The 18,272-nt window shown below is 42.4% G+C and overlaps 2 protein-coding genes across 4 annotated transcripts; one reads left to right on the top strand and one right to left on the bottom strand.

The window, feature by feature from the left end:
- Nucleotides 1-2,906: 2,906 nt before the first annotated feature.
- hscb (HscB mitochondrial iron-sulfur cluster cochaperone) lies at nucleotides 2,907-8,505 on the bottom strand. The gene is made up of 6 exons (XM_053420186.1): nucleotides 7,529-8,505; nucleotides 7,357-7,453; nucleotides 4,553-4,642; nucleotides 4,236-4,380; nucleotides 3,271-3,318; nucleotides 2,907-3,121 (listed from the first exon to the last, which is right to left on the bottom strand). Exons 1-6 carry the CDS (start codon nucleotides 7,858-7,860, stop codon nucleotides 3,027-3,029), a joined length of 807 nt encoding a protein of 268 aa, XP_053276161.1. The 5' UTR covers nucleotides 7,861-8,505; the 3' UTR covers nucleotides 2,907-3,026.
- lrrc8ab (leucine rich repeat containing 8 VRAC subunit Ab) lies at nucleotides 7,989-18,021 on the top strand. 3 transcript variants are annotated; one of them, XM_053420184.1, is made up of 5 exons: nucleotides 7,989-8,140; nucleotides 8,722-8,849; nucleotides 10,038-10,059; nucleotides 11,001-13,110; nucleotides 13,249-18,021. In XM_053420184.1, the coding sequence occupies exons 4-5, from the start codon at nucleotides 11,008-11,010 to the stop codon at nucleotides 13,522-13,524; spliced, it is 2,379 nt and encodes a 792-aa protein (XP_053276159.1). In that variant the 5' UTR covers nucleotides 7,989-8,140; nucleotides 8,722-8,849; nucleotides 10,038-10,059; nucleotides 11,001-11,007; the 3' UTR covers nucleotides 13,525-18,021. The 3 variants fall into 3 exon arrangements, with proteins under 3 accessions (XP_053276159.1, XP_053276158.1, XP_053276160.1); XM_053420183.1 differs by lacking the exon at nucleotides 10,038-10,059; XM_053420185.1 differs by lacking the exons at nucleotides 7,989-8,140; nucleotides 8,722-8,849; nucleotides 10,038-10,059 and adding an exon at nucleotides 8,876-9,515.
- The last annotated feature ends 251 nt before the right edge of the window (nucleotides 18,022-18,272 follow it).

Genomic DNA, 18,272 nt, shown 5'->3' with positions numbered 1-18,272 from the left:
CTGAGGACATGCCCGTACATTGCATCTGCCGACATCTTATCTATAGCGCCACACTCTGTTTTTTCATATATGTCTTCAAGCTGTATAGATTCCTGGTTTGACTCTTGGCAGATGAACCAAAAACTGCATTTCCTTCCCCTCCTCTCCCCATGTTCCCTGTCTCTCTCTCGACTGTCACAAAACCAGACGAAGGCAAAAAGACCAATGAGAATGTACTTTAAAAACTAGACATTGAAACATATAGACACAACAACTATAAGCAAAGAATAAGCAGGTTTGAATAACCCCCTGGGAGCATATTTTTTTTAAACAGCAACAGGTTTTCAAAGCCGGCTGCAGTTCAGGAGCTTTACAGGGAGGTGAAGACACGGCTCGGTAAAGGGATGAGGTAAACAACATAAAAACATGGATTAAGGGAGGGTAAGAAATCCCGATAGTGGCACATTATAATGGCATTACTGCCTGGTGAGACACGAGTACACAGAGCAGGCTGGAGGTTTTTCTGTGGGATGATGGGACTGACACGCCGGCGTCTGACTCACAAAAGCTGAGCAGAAGGACGAGGATCACAAAGACTGCTGCTCGGCTGCGAGAGCAGGAGGAAAGCTCCGGTGAGTCACCTTCGCTGGTTTCAACCTGTGTTACTCAGACTTGTCTTCATACAGTATCTATAGCTGTAGCTCTATATGGAATTCTGTGTTACGTGAACTTCCTCGTCTATAATGAGATTCTTTTTTTCTATTAGGGTTTCTGTTGAGACTTAATGTGATCATGAGAACGTTGTGATTAAGAACACATTAATCTTATTCTGATATTTATTCCAAGCATATGTCAGTGGGATAAGAACTACCTAAAATCACAGAAACCTGTATTTTAGGTGTATTTTGACTTTTAAATTTTGCTCATGTCCCATCCACTTACCTGGAGGAGGGTGGCGATCAAAAAGCTCCCACTCACTGAACTGAAAACACGACTAAACAGTGGATATTACCCATGATCCCCGGCTTCCTGAACAGGAAGAGCTGCCGCTGCAACAAATCCACCAAACTCTGTAGAATTCTTCATATTTTAAAAGTTTCCTGCTGAATATTAGGAGATAAACACTGATTTATAATGACTTTCTCTAACTGATCTACAGCTCAGCTTTGCTCTTCCACTTGCCGGATGTGATTCAGTCAATTTAAAAACTGCGACTCTCAGTCAGTTCCACGCTTCTCACAGGAGAATCGTACCCACTCACCGAAGCTACATATGGAGCAGGATCAGAAGTTCAGGGTGAGGAGTGGGAATGAAAGAGGAAACATTCCCAGTGAACCATCAAAGTCATTTTGAAGCTGCTATTTTAAAAAGGTAAAAAGTTGCATCGCGTTGCTTTTAAATGCCAAACTACTGCAGTAACTAACAGGGGTAATTATATTGGCTTTATCGGTTCATGTAGACCTGCACAGAAAATATCTGAACCCGAGTGCAACAGCCACAAATCCTGCTAAGCCCTGCAGCAGCAGCACCAGCAGCAGCAGCAGCAGCGTGTTGTGTAGTGTGTTGTGTAGTGTGCCTGATGCTGACCTGATTCATTCCAGGAGCTGCCCGGTGGTCCCATGTACCTAGTTCATTTTGCCAAGCTTTCCCATCCAAGTCAATTTCACAGCCTGGCTGTCGAGTTTCTCTTTTTTTCTTCTTCTTCTTCTTCTCTTTCCCTTTTCGTCTCTTTCAAACTCAATTTCAAAGAGTTTCCGTGAGACAGCAGCAGTGGCCTCGGTGTCGGTCGATCACATCTTCCCATTAATTTAAAGGCACCGTATAGATGCCTTCCGATTACGCCATGAATAAGAAATAGGCCTCTGGTGGGAGTAGCCCTGTTTAATTCACCGTCTGACCACGTGCATTAAGGAAACTGCTTCTGCACGGTGAGACAACAGGAACAGCTTCAGACTCAGGGACATTGTTGTTCCAGACTTAATGAACAACCCACCAGGATGTGTCACAGAGGGATGTTCCAGTGGACTGAGCTGCACAGAGAAACAGTGTCAATGTAAAACCACTATAACGCACAAACTGGTGTCAGTTGTGATCCTGGCGCATTCGTTCTATGATCTGTTGCTTCACATTAACACCCCCCCACCCCTCCTCCTCCTCCATATTTCACTGTGATTATGACTGTATCACTTCCTCAGATCAATAGCTTTGATGAAACTCCAATTTGCAAAGTAATTACAGATTATGACAAATCTTCCCCACGGTGATGAAAGAACAACCTTCAAAAGTGAGAGGCAGAAGGTGGAGGAATTTACATTCTGGTGCACAGCGAGCGTGCTGCAGGCGGGGGGGGGGGGCACGGGGGGGTCAGCGTGCATCAATTCACGAGTGAGGAATTACACCGATCACAGGATCTTTGGCATCTTCAAGAGATCGCCATTCAGCGGGGGTCTTCCTGATTATCATAACATTAATGCTACATGTGAGAACCGCCATTCATAATTCAATGAGTTGTCCGCCTCGATGAAAGCACTCGGCTCTGGTCACATCTCCTGTTTGCTCGACACGTGCTGCTCCTCTGCATGATGACTGTCAAGGTGTTATGTCTCCCCCTAAAGGCACCCTGAGGAACAGGAGGGGGGGTCTTGTGTTTGTGTGTCTGTGTGTCTTTGTGTGTGTGTGTGACAAGATCCTGAACTGATAGGCAGGATAATCATATAAACACTCGGAGCAGTTTTCTAATCACAGCCAAGAATACATCTCTGTCATCTTTAATGATACTTGAGGTACATGTGGATGTGATGAGGTTTTTGAAATGAGTGGAATTCAGGGGGAGATACTATCTGCATCTTATTACAACTTACTATATCTGTACAGTTATAAATCACAAATAGAAATAGTATATTAAGTACAAACCACTATTAATCCAGTTGTGTATTATTCAATACAGGTGTTTTAATTTAACATGGACAATCACTTTAGACAATAATCTGTGCGTTCTGTACAAAATTGGCTAAAAATATACAATAATGTTTACTAAAGGGTAGAAATTACATGAATTCCCGAAGTTTCTCCTTGACTTTCTCCTCGATGTTTGCGTGGTATTTCATCTGGGCGAGAAGAGCTCTGGCAGTCTGAAGCTCCGCTGATTAAAAAAGACAAAGCGTGCAAAAAAAAAAGGAGATTGAATCAATGACTCACTCTGCGACTTTAAGGTAAGCTTCAGCATAGATTATAGAACAAACAAACGAGCGCGTGGGCGGAACAGAAAGATGCTTCGCTGCGGCTTTATACCTTCACGAAGGGCAGCGTCTATCCGCTCTGTCAAGTCTGCCAGCTTCCCTGCAAGTGAGGAGGAGACAAGTTCCAGTTCTGCATAAGTTAACAAGACATGGGAAACATCATGCTTTTCTTTTTTTCCCCTGGAAATTCAAAAGCACGCTCGCCTCTGAGATGAAGTGCTTGATTTGAAGTGGAACAGACAACAGTGAAATCAAAGAGTGTCAACACAGTTTGATGCGTGTATCATCCGGTACTCGAGCACAGTTAAATACATATATATATATATACAAATACAGGCAAATATACAGTAGATCTGTCAAGCACGCATCAGTTAGTGACCTTATCTGCTCTCTATATCAAAGGCAGGTATATGTATGGGTGTGTCACTAGTTCACCCTTTGTTAAAGTTGTAATCCATTATTTTTCCATTAAATCAAATCCCATAACATCTGAGGTTAATATATTAATCTGGAATTACTGTGATTTCTATGTATTTTGCTTCATTATTAGAAGTATCTTCAGCAGACACCTACTCACCTACATGTTTGCTTCCTGTGGCTGCATTTAAAACCGCACAAATCACATGCTCATCACCTGCTCTTGTGTTGTGTTGTGTGCTGTTGTGTAGCTGCTCCAAAAAGTGATGTCTGTGGTGTGAAATGACTTGCTGTTACCATGGTAACCGCAGGTATCGCCACATCAACGGGGGGGGGGGGATCTCGACAACTTTAACCCTTAAAATAAGGCACATCTCAGCTAGGCCCAGTGAGCAATTATGACTTTTAATGCTTGGATTTAAATAGTTTAAAGGCCCGGAGATGTCAAAATATTCATTTAACTTATCATAAATCTGAAATAGATGATGTGTCAGCACCAATTAACCAAGAACCGGTCCACTTGAGCAAATGTATGTTTCATAATGAGCTGAAATCCCTCCGACAGTCTTTCAATATATAAACTGAATCGGTTTTGTTTACCTTTCGTGTCTTGTCCGATCTTATTGGCTTCCTCCGGAGTCTGTGCCTCATCCACAGCTTCATTGATCTCCATCAGCTCCAACAGAAACTCAGTATCAGCCCCGGAGTCGGTGCCCTCCTCTATACGCATCCCCTGCAGCTCCAGCTGAAACACAAGGGGGGTCGGGGGTTCACCAGGCTCCTTTAAATGCATGTCAGTTCTCTCCAACGTCAGATGGTGAAGATGTTTCCGTCTGGACGAGGGATCAGACACGCAGAGCTCGCAGTTATGGAAATAAACTATTCGTTAGGAGCAGAGGCAGCGATTTCAGACTCACCATGTAAAGGCCGCGACTCAAAGGCTTAAGCAGAGTCGTGTATGCTTTGTTCACGAGGGCCGATTGGCTTTCTGAAAACTCCTGCTCCGTCTGCAAAAAGAGGGTTCGGTTAGGTGTCTGTCTGTATTCATTTGTTGCACAATGGAAAGAAAAGCTGTGTTGTTGTTGCTTCCAGACGTGAGCTGGGCTCCAGGATGGGGCTGGATCGGAGAATGCAAATGTCTGGGTCGGTGGCTGGGGACATTCTCTGGAGTTTTTATCCTGTCAGCCACCGAGTGACATGTCCGAAGAACAACCGAGAGAGAGAACACTACAGGAACAATGTGTGGATGCAAAACTGGAAGAACACAAATATTTTAGGATGAAAAAGAGGAGTCACACTTGTAGAAGATGCGGAAGCTGATGTCAACTTGGAAAGACAAGAGGATTTCAGTTTTTGGTCATGAGGGCCGAACCAAAGAATACCCAAAGACCATGTCTGACAACAGCTTGTGATGCTTTTGCTTTTTGAACTACAAATATGAACATTATCAAGAGCTTCACATCAATCCGTCACAAAGGGGAATTCAATCTGAGGCGGGTTTTCCCTAATCGAATCTGTCAATTCTCTAAAAAAACCAAATCCTTGGTGATCCTGTCAGTGAGGTGTGTGACATGCAGCTGCATCTTCACAGCCGAGCGGTTTGAGACCCTTCAAGGGAGGCAGGTGCAGCTTTGACACAACAGATGTGTAAGAAACAAGGAGGGGAAGTAAAGCATCTCGGAAGTGGTTGGCAGATCTGAGTACATTTCCCAGCTATCAGCTCTGTCAGCTCTTGTGAAAATCAATAGGCTCAAGCGCTGGCCCATGGGCCCATTGTGTGGAGCTGTTTCTGTAATAACAACCAGTGCACTAGGTGGCTGCCTTGTAGCCTTGTATAAGTAATGAGTTTTCTATAGATGATGTAGGCCCCCGAGGCAGGAAGATGTCTAATTAAGAAAAAATGGCCAGAGGTGCTGATAAATAAAACAGAGTCAGTAGAATATTGGACAGGTTGTGTGTGTGGAAAGCGTTCCGGCTCGGCTGAACGCGAGTTTAGCTTTCATATCGAGTCCTGACAACATTCTGCATTGTGCTTTTCCACCTGAGTGTACAGAATAAATTACAAGTGGAGCAACAGACTACCGCTCCTCCCTCTATACAAAGTGATGGGAGATCATTATCCATTATTATTTATGACTCTGAAATAAACTCTGAACACATTTGACTTTAAAGTGCTCTGATGCATCGGAACAAATCTCATTTCCTCACTGAGAATTTCTTTTTAAGATGATCTTGTTGAGGTTTTTATGCAAAATATAGTCTCTCCTCCGCTTCAGGCCGATTCTGATTTACCGAGCACCTCAAATCTATTTCATCCATAACAACATTCTGGTGTGAGAGACGTCTGGTTTATAAAAGATAGACAAATCAAAAGTGAAGAGGAGGAGAGTTTCCTATACAACAGTGAGTGAGAGCTCCATCCAAAGACAAGAGGAAGAACCATAATCACATCTCTTTCCTGAATTGACTTCGGTATCCTTAAGTATAAACATTCACAGTTTGCTTTGTGAATCCTATAAATTATATTGGAAGTTTATTTTTTAAGCAGCAAAAGCAGAACTATCCAGATTTTTAGCCCCTGGCATTTTAAAGCTCCAACTGTAGCCTACATCTCCCATAATGCAACTTGCTAGAGGATCTCATGAGGCACTGTGTGTTAACCACAAAAAGAGCTAGAGCAAATACTGAGGTATGAGTAGTTCTCAGATATCCACCATATGAGAGCTGAAATTATTTCATCTATCAATTTGTCTATTTATCGATCAGTTGATGAGCTGATCAACAGAAAATGAATCCGAAGCCATTTTACTTTAAATTTTTCAAGCAAAATACACAAACCTTCATTGTTTCAGCTTGTGTTTCAAAAGGTTTTATACAAACAAAAGTTATTTACTCATCATACTATTAATGTCAATTAACAAACTTCAGACAATTGAATTTTCTTTTGAATTTCTCTTTCTCTTTTCTTTCTTTACTTTTGCCTTTGTTTTTCAACTTCTAAAGCATATATATATATATTTATATATAGTTTATTATTTTGAATCAGAGCTTTTTCCCCAGGGACATTTTTAAATGTCAGGGTAATGAAAAACATTGAAGAATTCCTCAAATAAATTCCACTGTCCTGGTGTTGCTGTCATGCTGGTTCGCCCCAATCTCCTACTTAATCTACTTTATTTTACAGTTAGCTCTTTTTACCTTGCTTTATTGTAATGTATCTATTGCACTGCTGAGCTGAACAGTTTCTTCTTGTCCAACACAGTTCCTTGTTCTGTTGACCTTGTGTTCACTTGCAAATGACAAATAAAACTTGAAATTCTACTATATTTTCCATTTTTGAACATTTTGCCATTGTTTCTTCTTTCTCAAAGCAACTGTTCACTTCTTTTGAATTCTTGAACTTGCTTACTGGGCCTTGACCTTATTTGCCTGATAGCCTTATATAACCCTGCAGAGATGTGTCCAGACTTAGTTCCTTGGCCAAATCACACTAACAAAACAAAAGAAAGTGGCCTATCAGGGAAAAGGGGTAAGAGCCACGTGCCACACTGCTGCAAATAAATAATAATGGTTCAAGTTTAAAGTTGTATTTGTCATATGCAAGTTAACAGAAGGTCAACAGTAAAATGAAAGGTGCTAGACAACAAGTAATAGATGGCAGAGCTTCCTCTGACTCATATAGACCATCTCCACCAGCCTCCCCTCTCATCCCCCAGCCTACCACAGACTTCTGGCCGAAGTTGTCTGGATGCAGGGCCCTCTGGAGCTGCAGGTATCTCCTCTGCAGCTTGTGTGCGTCCAGGGTGAACGTGTGGTCGCTGCAAAGAGACAACACAGTGTCTCATGACATGCTCATGAATGTGACATTAATGGGGCAGAGACAGGACACTTACCAAGCCATGATCTCGAAGTAGGACGCCCCTTGTTCTGGGGGCTGAACCGCTTCACATGACTGGCAGAAGAAAGCAGGTATTTTGTCCAGAGGCTGTTGACACCTCCAGCAGTTCGGATGGACCTGACCTGTGCAGAAGTTCCTCGGTGAATGAGATAGACTCGTGTGGTAACTCAGTCCTCTGTCCTTCACCGGGGCCATGCTGCAGGGCCATGTGTCCCCTCTGGGGAGGAGGCTGCTGGACAAACTGTGTCCCGGACGTGCCGCAGACAACCGGCTGGTCCTCACCAGAGCGGCTCGGGCAGAGCACACAACCCGCAGTGAGTTCAACATGTCTGGGGTTAAAACACGGGATACCGCAGCCACAACAAGTCAGGAGGCTTCTGTCAAAACATCAACATCCTCCTGTCCACCATGTGACAGGCAGAGGCGGAAGCGTGCTCTTCTTCGTGTGGTTTGACCCACCACTCTGCTGCCTCCCCTCGGCCGGGCGGTGTAAGGTACACACGTTTACAGCTAGCTAGCCGAGCCGCTAGCATCAGCAATCACTACGTCTCAGAAACCAACGGTGTTAAGAGTTGCGTTGGATTTTGGTCGCAGTCCGGCAAACCGTGTGAGTTCAACACCCCTGTGGGGTTTTAGTAGCGTGTTAGCAACGCGCCGCCGCCATTTAAACATAGACGCAAACTTCGAACATGACATAAAGAGCCCGGGTGGTTAGCATGTAAGCTAGGTTAGCTTGCTTGCTAGCGTCAGCCTAGCTTAGTTCGCTAACGTGCTTTAACAACACTGAATGTTATTGTATGTTGTTTGTTCTGAAACTGTTATTTAATTTAAGCTGTGAAGTCCTGTCGTTTTAATGATAAACAGAAAAAAACACACCCAACTTTTAACCTGCGTTTTAAATGCTAGCTAGCAAGCTACTTGACAAAGACATCTCATGCTCCGGCTACGAGCGGTGGCTGATGGGTACTTCTTAGTGTGTTATTAACATGACTGTTAGACAACACATGTGTATCTGTGCTTTAATATGAGATACAAACACCCACATTGTTTACACTACTATTATCGTGTAGATACAACAAAACCAACACACACATATAGGTGATTTTCTCTTCTGTCCAATATGTCTCACTCCTGTTTATGCTTTGGCCAGATTTTTGATTTCTCCATGGTTTTTGTTTTATTTTCCAGCTCTTCTATAAAAACCTCATGGCGATGAGCTTGGCGATGTTTAACCAAGAGCTCTGGATACACAGAGAGTGGCTGGTCCACCAGAGACACCAGCAGACACCGGAGCACAGATAACATCTTCCACACCGGTGAGCTGACTCTTATGGTTGTCGTGTTTGTTGGTGCTTCATCATCCTCCCACTTCTCTGGAATCACTGCAGGAAGATTCTTTGAACATGAGCCAGTTTATATCTGCTTATTTGGCCTGGGATCAGAACAGGCGTAGACACTTCCAGCTTTTACAGTTTCCTCAGAAAGTACAAGCCGGGACGAAGGCCATCTCCTGGTACTGTGAATACGTGTGTGTGTGTGTTGTTTTGAGGGGGGGTGCGGCGTCTGTGAGGGTTCAAAAGGTGACGGCAGAGTATTCCAGAGAGACAGTGGTTGGAGACAGCAGCTTCCATAAGGTAAACAGGATCTCCTCCTGAAGGTCGAGGGAGGTGCTTCTCAAGGCCCCCACAGACAATACTCTGGGTATTATTAACGGAAATGGCTAAGAATAGAGAGGAGGGGAGCGAGGTGGCTCCTCTGTCGGCCGTGTTGTTTGGGTTAAACCAGCCAAAACGGAACATCATCTGTGGAAGAGTGACTTCTCCAAGCTTAACATGCTGGGTGTGTCGCTCTCTCGCGAGGCTAGAGGTTGATTTGGAGGGGTTTTATCGGGCTCTACTGCACAGCAGCAGCCGGGGAGTAGTTGTGGATCTTTCTTTCACTCGTTATGTATACGGAGTTATTGGGTTTTACAGTGTGGATTTGTAAGTAGAACCATCTTTCCAGTGGCTTAAAGAGAATTTCTATCTATCCTTGTGCAATAATATGCTGTTCATGCATGCTTTTTTAATTTGCTATATCTTCATAACAACAGGTTGGAGTAATAACTCAAGTCTTGCCACCTGAGTACAAGGTGTATATTTGGGGTAGCATGGATACACAAGACTTTTTCCTGTACAAATTATGACCATGCAAAGTTTCTCAGGGTCAGAGCAACTATTTAATCTCTCTGAGTGAATATTACTACACCATTCACTTTCATTTAGGTTTTATTAGTCAAAGAATAGATCATCCTGCCTGTCATTAATGTTACCTCACATAAGATGTGTACCCTCAGTGATGGACATGCTCCTCAGTTTGGAAGCAGTGGCAGTTATGCATAGTGTTAGATACATTCCAGCATATACCTGTTGTTTCCTCACTTGGTTAAAATTTCAGACAAGTAGCACTGTGTCTCCTCCTTGTGAAATGAAACTCTCTCTCTCTGGACTGTTTCCTCCCCCCAGATCGCCATGATTTCTTCTTGTTGTAAGTTTCCAGCAGCATAGAACATTTATATTATTGTTTTGCATGCAAAGCTATAACAAATGCATACCAGCAACAATGGAAGGAATTAATAAGCTTGTGGATGTGTCTGATGATTTGAAACTGACAGTCAACAAGAGCCAGTTCTTAATTCCCCTACCGTGTTAACAAAATCTTTGAGCTTGTATCTTACGAGGTTTCTGTACCTTTATCCAAATATGTAAGTTTTTCTATGTATTAATATCATATTGATAACATATTTATGTACTAAAATGAACTACACAATTTGTAGCACTAAGTTCAATTGTCATAGGTATCATAATTGGAATCGGAACAGGAAAATTTGAATTTATATGTCCCTAGTAATTATGGTGCCCTCTTATTGGAAAATCAGACGTATCAGGTTCTTTATGATTAAACCAATCAAACATGACTGTTCTGTTTGTTTGCTCGGTTATTTATGTTTACAGCCTCATAACAGTTCATATGGATAACTCGTTAACTCCTAACCGAAATCTTGTCGGGATTAAATTGAAATGCAGAAACATCGACTTCATATTTTATCGATGTCCGGTTTGCCATTTGGCCACATTTAAAACGCTTTGTCTAGTGTGACGCCCCCTTTTGAAGGCCGATTAATTGTGTGTGTTAAACAATGGCTAAATCAATAACACAGCAGCCCACCCAAGTGAAGTCACTCAGGCAAATCTTTGTAACAACAATGGGGAATCTCTTTTTCATTACTCCAAAGCACCCTTCAAATTAACTGTCTGGAATGCTCTGATGTATGACCTTGTTAGTTGGTGTTGTAATATTGATTCGTCAGCTTGGTGTTGTGTTGTGGTTCAGGCATTGATGGAATGGAGATTTTTTATATTTAACAAAACTGTACAGTACACCACTCCTCTCTTAAATCTATTATATCTCTTTTTCTCCCAACACAGATAAACCATGATCCCCATCACTGAGCTGCGGTACTTTGTGGACACTCAGCCAGCGTACCGCATCCTGAAACCATGGTGGGACGTGTTCACGGACTATATCTCCATTGTTATGCTCATGATTTCCGTGTTTGGAGGGACATTGCAGGTCACCCAGGACAAGATGATCTGCCTGCCCTGCAAATGGGTGGTCAATGAGACCTGCAGGAAGAACTTCAACACCTCATCACTGTTCCTCGAGCCCAAAGGGATCCAGTACGATCTGGACCGCCACCAGTACAACTATGTGGACGCTGTGTGCTACGAGAACAGATTGCACTGGTTTGCCAAGTATTTTCCCTACCTAGTATTACTCCACACCCTTATTTTCCTAGCTTGCAGCAACTTTTGGTTTAAGTTTCCACGGACTAGTTCCAAACTAGAGCACTTTGTGAGCATCTTGCTGAAATGCTTTGACTCCCCATGGACAACTAGGGCACTGTCAGAGACAGTGGTCGAAGAGAGTGACCCAAAACCAATGAAGATGAACGGCTCAATGGACCACAAGGAGTCCGTCATCAGTGAAGATGTTGAAGCAAGTGTCCCTATGCTCCAAAGGACAAAGACGCGCTTTGAGCAGGGCATTGTAGATCGAACGGAGACGGGGGTTCTGGAGAAAAAAGAGGGCGAACAAGCAAAAGCCCTGTTTGAAAAAGTGAAAAAGTTCCGTATACACGTTGAAGAGGGGGACATCGTGTACAGGCTGTACATCCGTCAGACTATCATCAAGGTCATCAAGTTCATTTTGATCATCTGTTACACAGGGTATTATGTGCATGATATTAAATTCAGCGTTGACTGTTCGGTAAACATCGAGAGTCTGACGGGTTACAGCGTGTACCGCTGTGCTCATCCGTTGGCCACACTTTTTAAAATCTTAGCCTGTTTTTACATTAGCTTAGTGGTGGTGTATGGCTTGATCTGCATGTACACACTTTGCTGGATGCTCCGGCGCTCTCTTAAGAAATACTCCTTTGAGTCCATACGGGAGGAGAGCAGCTACAGTGACATACCCGATGTGAAGAATGACTTTGCATTCATGTTGCACATGATCGATCAGTACGACCCCCTGTACTCGAAACGATTTGCCGTGTTCCTCTCAGAGGTGAGCGAAAACAAGCTGAGGCAGCTGAACCTGAACAATGAGTGGACATTGGACAAGCTCAGGCAGAGGATCACTAAGAACTCTCAGGAGAAGTTGGAGTTGCACCTTTTCATGCTAAGCGGCATTCCAGACACTGTGTTTGACCTGATGGAGCTGGAGGTCCTTAAACTGGAGCTCATCCCAGATGTCACCATCCCACCAATCATCGCCCAGCTGATCAACCTGCGGGAAATGTGGCTCTATCACACACCAGCAAAGATCGAAGCTCCAGCTCTGGCTTTTTTGCGCGAGAACTTAAAGTCCCTGCACATCAAGTTCACTGACATCAAGGAGATTCCCTTATGGATCTACAGTTTAAAGAATCTGAGTGAGCTCCATCTGACCGGGAATCTCAGTGCGGAAAACAACCGCTACATTGTCATTGACGGGCTACGGGAGCTCAAGAGGCTCAAAGTTCTTCGTCTGAAGAGCAATCTCACCAAGCTACCTCAGGTGGTGACTGACGTGGGCATGCACCTCCAGAAGCTCTCCATCAACAACGAAGGCACCAAGCTGATGGTGCTCAACAGCCTGAAGAAGATGGTGAACCTGACAGAACTGGAGCTCATTCGCTGTGATCTCGAACGCATACCGCACTCGATCTTCAGCTTGCACAACTTGCAGGAGATCGACCTGAAGGACAACAACCTGAAGACCATTGAGGAGATCATCAGCTTCCAGCACCTTCATCGGCTCGTCTGCCTTAAGCTCTGGTACAACCAGATTGCCTACATTCCTATTCAGATTGGCACCCTGACACACCTGGAGAAGCTGTACCTGAACAGGAACAAGATTGAGAAAATTCCCAGCCAGTTGTTTTATTGCCGCAAGCTGCGCTTCTTGGACCTGAGCCATAACAACCTGACCTACATCCCTACAGACATCGGAACCCTGCAGAACCTCCAGTACCTGGCAGTGACAGCCAACAGGGTGAGCATTTCATGGTTTGATAACCATTTAAAACTTAATGTTGATTGATTGTATCCTTTGTTATGTGTGCAAAGTAACAAATTAAAATCTCTCTCCTTTTCTTTCCCTTCACACCATCCTCCCTTCCTCGGAATAAAGATTGAGAGTCTACCAAATGAGTTGTTCCAGTGCAAGAAGCTTCGCACTCTGAATTTGGGGAGCAATTGTCTGCACTCTCTGCCATCGCGGTTCGGAGAGCTGACTGGTTTGACACAGCTGGAGCTGAGAGGAAACCGTCTGGAGTGTCTGCCCGTGGAGCTGGGCGAGTGCCGACAGCTGAAGAGAACCGGACTTGTGGTGGAGGAGGACCTCTTCAACACGCTTCCCACCGAGGTCAAGGAACAGTTGTGGAAATCCGACAAAGAACAAGCTTAAACAGGTCAAAGTGTCACTGTTAGTGAAATCGGATACCCACCGACTTGGCCCCGACACTGGAGGAATACTGGAGGACGTAGTGACCCAGAGGACTGGCTAAAGGCGGCGGTAAACCTGCCGCAGTGTACTGCCCATGAAGTTGGATGATCGAGAACCAGTGCCAGTTTGGCAAAACCAAAATACAAAGTGTGGTAGCCTCTGGTTGGTCTCTTAGTTCCTTACTGTCCAGTAGAGTCTTTCTCTTCCCTTACACTCAACCCCTCAGAATTATGCTTTTCAGCAAACATGTAGCAGGTGCCATTGTGATTATTTTATCCTTCTCAATTGTGGTGAAGAAGTTTGAATACTTCAAAAATGTATAGGGTTGGGCTGATGGACGATGGCTCTGGGTCCCTCCCCCGCTCGACACTGACAGACGGTTGCAGACTGACATGCACAGATTCTCTACTATAGTTTCTACTATACTACAATTTCAGAGTCGACCATAACCTAGAAATTTGCCAGATATACACTTGAGCCGTAGAACTGATGAATATGTAGGATAGGCTACTTTAAGGAGTATCATCCTGATGCCCGGGCCGTGATGACTGGAACAACTTGCTTTTCATTTTTGCACACATGTTGACAGATAGGAGCGGCCACACTGAAGCCGTGCTGCTCATCTAGAGATGAGAGGACTCGCCGATCTTCTGAATAGCACACGAGTATTTTAATTTAAAAAATGATCTTTCACCACAGTTTTAGTAAAATCACCATAATTATCTGTTGAATGTGTCACAAACCTAAATGTTTGCAACACATCCTGTACACGTTTTTAAAAATAAAAGCACTCCAGCGTGTCTGTTGACTCAATCCATTCATTTGTTTTAACAAGGCCTTGATTGTTGATGAACCAGAAGAACAGGGCTCGATGCGTCCTGGCAGTTAGTTGAGTACACAATCCGACTTTTATTCAAGGAAATACAGTAGTTCTACAATATATAGCAGACACGCTGCCAGTGTGAACAACAGCCGCGACACGCAGCAGAACCGTGGCACAGCCGAGCATCTACCGCCAGTACAAAACTAAGTTATATCGTTAATAACCCTTTTCACGATAGCCCCCCTTTGGACATCGTCCATCGCTATGTTTCACTGCATACATCGTGATTTGCAAATTTAAGTAAACCGCGCCCAACCCTACTTTCCTATGTTTAATATCCAAAGCATTCGGTTCTTGTCCAATCAAGAGCGATCACACAACTGAGATAATTTGTCCAGTGAAATCCGAAGGTAGCAAACTGATCTCTGAGACCTCTCCCTCCAATCACTTGCTCCAATGTTTTTGATCTTTGTTAAACTCCTAACTACCGAGCATGCATAAGTAAGAATATGAAATTGGTTAAGGCAGGAGGCTGAAACTCTTTATTAAGATAGGAAAGTAATAAGGTAATATTCATAGCAATTTTTATCTAGTTGTATGGAATGACCTGTATCAATCACAAGCATACTACACAGGCAAGTTAGCAATTCTACAAGTTTGAACAAGAAGTTTGGCTCTTTCGTGGATTTGATGTTTCTTGTCAGTTGTCCAGAACTGACCTGAAACAAGTTTTAGATCGGGTGTGAAGTGAGTCACCTTCAGAGGGAAGGTTTGGTTTTAAAGATGTTGAAATGAGAGCATGACACAAAATCCTTGTCGTGATAGATGCTGAACTCCTTTGTCTGTGAGAAGTTGTTGGACGAGGGGGGATGTATAGCAATATATTTGTGTATGAGGAGCATCACAAAACATAAACATGCACACAGTTAATTTAGTAACGCATCTTCTGTCAGTATGCTAATGAGTGGGAATGTGAGCATGGCCACGCTGCATTAAAAAAGTTAGTTTGCAATGAGTTGCACAAAACAAAATGAACAAATTTAGGGGAAATGCTGACGAGCTTTGCTCAACGGATACACAAACCCTTTATTAGTATAATAACAATGCTGTCTTGGTTATGATGGTCTACATGTAAACACTGACAGTCGAGTCGTAAGACAATGACATGTCTTCACATCTGTTGTCTGAGCACCTGGCCATTCATGTAATGTTCATGTAACATTGTAATGTCATGTTTGTATCATAATAAGGAAAATTATCAGTTTAATCTCACTGAAATGCATTGATATATTGAGCACCTGTGCTTGAGTTAAAAGCCATCGTCATTGTAATCAATATCAAGTGGGTTGAATTATAATTGTATCTAATTATTTATGGGAAAGAAAGAACATTGCAATAGGTTCATTTTAGGGGAATATTCCTGTTTCGATAATGCTCCTTTAAAAGTAACAGTGAAACACTTCCCTGCTTTCCACCACGTTAAGATAGCAAGGTGTCAACAACACCTCTGAAAATACTTCACTTTAAAACCAACACACCTGCGGGGGCTCAGACACATGCAAGGACATTTTCTATTTAAACAACACAGGCACTAGACTGCGTTGGTCTGAAACCAGTTAACACACGTGTCGTTATTGGCACCGCTTTGCACGGGGTGTCAAATACATGTTCTTATATGGAAGCAGAGCAGTGGAATTAAGATTTCTGTCCATGAAGTTCAACAAGATCCCTGCCAGGGAAATAAAAAAAGACAAAATGGTAGAAAAGAGCCATATTTACAAAGTAATAATTTATAATTTTAACTTAAGAGATAGTTAAGACTAACGTGTCACCTTAATTAAGCACACAGCTTGAGCATCAGTTGTGGGTTCTCCTCAAAGCAGATGAGACAGAAGTGTAACAAGAAAAACACGTGTGTCTCTGAGAACTATACTGACACATGTAATTAAGTTTCACAATGTTTTCTAAACCAATCGCAGTTTTTACTTGATTTCTCATAATTGTAGGAGATGTTATGATCATGTTTATATATATTTGTTTTTGTGTCCCATCGTTATTGGTCTTCCGTACTCTCCAGGTCAGGTCGTGTCGTTGTTACCATGTTTGTTTCTCTGGTTTCAAAGTGTGATAATTTCTAGACAGAAAGTTTCCAACTTTTTTGCCTTCGACAGACTTTTACTTCACTTGTGTTTTGTTGCCACCGTTCAAGATCAATGCAGAGCTCAGACACAGTTCAACACACAACGGGGGGGCTCCTTGTGTTTACTCTGAGAATTTAAAATAACAACCTTCAGTCTACGTTTTCATAAACTTAACTGCAAGAAAACTCAGAGCAGTAGCAATATACAATAACTGGGCTCAAAAACATTGGAATGGTTATTGTGCATGTATTTCATGAACATGTTAAACTATCCTTTACTGTGCAATATTACCTTTATTTAAACTATGTAAACGTCAGTGGTGATGTCGTTTTCTGATGTGCATGGACGTTTATTTCTGCGCTCACTTTAACAAGGTGATGGTGATTTCAAGTTGATTATAGGAGAATGCTTTTGCACTATAGCGCCTCTGCCACATGTCACATTTAGCTCAATGCAAACACTGGTATACAGCTTACTGAATACAGTGCATGTTTTCTGATATGGGAAGGTTGAAGAGAATGACTGCCATGAGATTATAAAAAGTATTTGATTAATATAATAAGTATTTTTTCAGATCTACACACTTAAACACGTTAAGTTGGCTCCTTACCTTTAAATCCCGAACTGGAGCATTTCAAATGTTTTCCCAGAACTCCTCAGCAATACGCCACAGATTAAGACAATCAACTTTAAAGCTGACGAGCTCACGAGTGTCAGATGTAAAGTCTTGTAGAGAGAAAATTGCAAGTAAATGGTCAGTATATTAAAAAAAATCACAGTGTAGGTTGCTAGTAAAGTGATTTAAGTAGATAGATTTTGTCTCATAGTCATTGATGATATTCTTTTTGTATTTTACGGCTTTTCTTTATCTTTTTGTATTTTTCTTTATTTTGACAGTTACTAGTATTATTATAGTGAAACTAAATTTCTCAGGAAACCAGCTGTACTCACTTCTCTTATGAGTTGATTGCCTTTTTTTTTATTACACCAGGATATTGTTATTTATTTAAACAGTTGTGTTAACATTTTATATGCATTTCTACACATTATTTTCTAGTTTGTTGTGTTTAACATCGACTGCTGGTTTAAAACCAAAATAGTTTTGTGTTTTTAAAGAAGCCACTTGGTTTAACCCTGATTCTGTGTTGTGTGTTTTTTTGTTTTCCATCAATGACCGGGTTTTAATTGAGCTGTCGTGTCTGAATTGTTTGAATTGTGATTATTAGCACAGATGGAAGTGTTGTATGAGAGCTTTGTGTGTGTTTTCAACATCCCCCCTTTCCACTCAAATCGTAGGTGATGTAGAATACATGATTTTGTGCAGTGATTTTATTATTATGATTCTTATTTTTTGCCAAAATGATTTCATTGTTAAAGGAAATCACTTACAGTCTTGGCCTGTGTGACTACGAGTCAGGTTTCTGTTTGGACATAGGTCTCATCCTCTTGTACACCATCCCCTGGGGTAAAGTCAAATAAACTTGGTTGACCACATTTGTATCGGTGTCTGTTCTTCTTCTGCTTTGGTGTGAAAGAGACGGTTCACTTGTGTTATCACTTCCTCCAATGCCTTATAAGATATTGGTTAATGAGATGGTGTTAATACTTATTCCGAGTTTTCTTAGAGATAGCAGTAGCTCTTTCTATTTGATGAACATGTAATAAACACAGAGTTGTGTTATTGCTGTTAAGGTTTTGTTATTTGTACGACATGCTAAGGGCCTTGCACTACATCCCATTTTTGT

This window comes from Pleuronectes platessa, chromosome 4, assembly GCF_947347685.1.
Source record: "Pleuronectes platessa chromosome 4, fPlePla1.1, whole genome shotgun sequence".
Lineage (NCBI taxonomy): Eukaryota > Metazoa > Chordata > Actinopteri > Pleuronectiformes > Pleuronectidae > Pleuronectes > Pleuronectes platessa.
The sequence above is the reverse complement of the archived record's forward strand: the minus strand, read 5'-3'. Positions and strand labels throughout refer to the sequence as shown.

Bases quoted from the DNA above. Each gene is read 5' to 3' on its own strand.
- hscb (XM_053420186.1), bottom strand. From the start codon at position 7,860: ATGTTGAACTCACTGCGGGTTGTGTGCTCTGCCCGAGCCGCTCTGGTG. The intron at 7,454-7,528 runs GTAAGTGTCCTG...GTCTCTTTGCAG, and splicing joins TACTTCGAGATCATGGCTTG to CGACCACACGTTCACCCTGG. The intron at 4,381-4,552 runs GTGAGTCTGAAA...CTTGTGTTTCAG, and splicing joins TGAGTCGCGGCCTTTACATG to CTGGAGCTGCAGGGGATGCG.
- lrrc8ab (XM_053420183.1), top strand. From the start codon at position 11,008: ATGATCCCCATCACTGAGCTGCGGTACTTTGTGGACACTCAGCCAGCG. The intron at 13,111-13,248 runs GTGAGCATTTCA...CTCGGAATAAAG, and splicing joins TGGCAGTGACAGCCAACAGG to ATTGAGAGTCTACCAAATGA.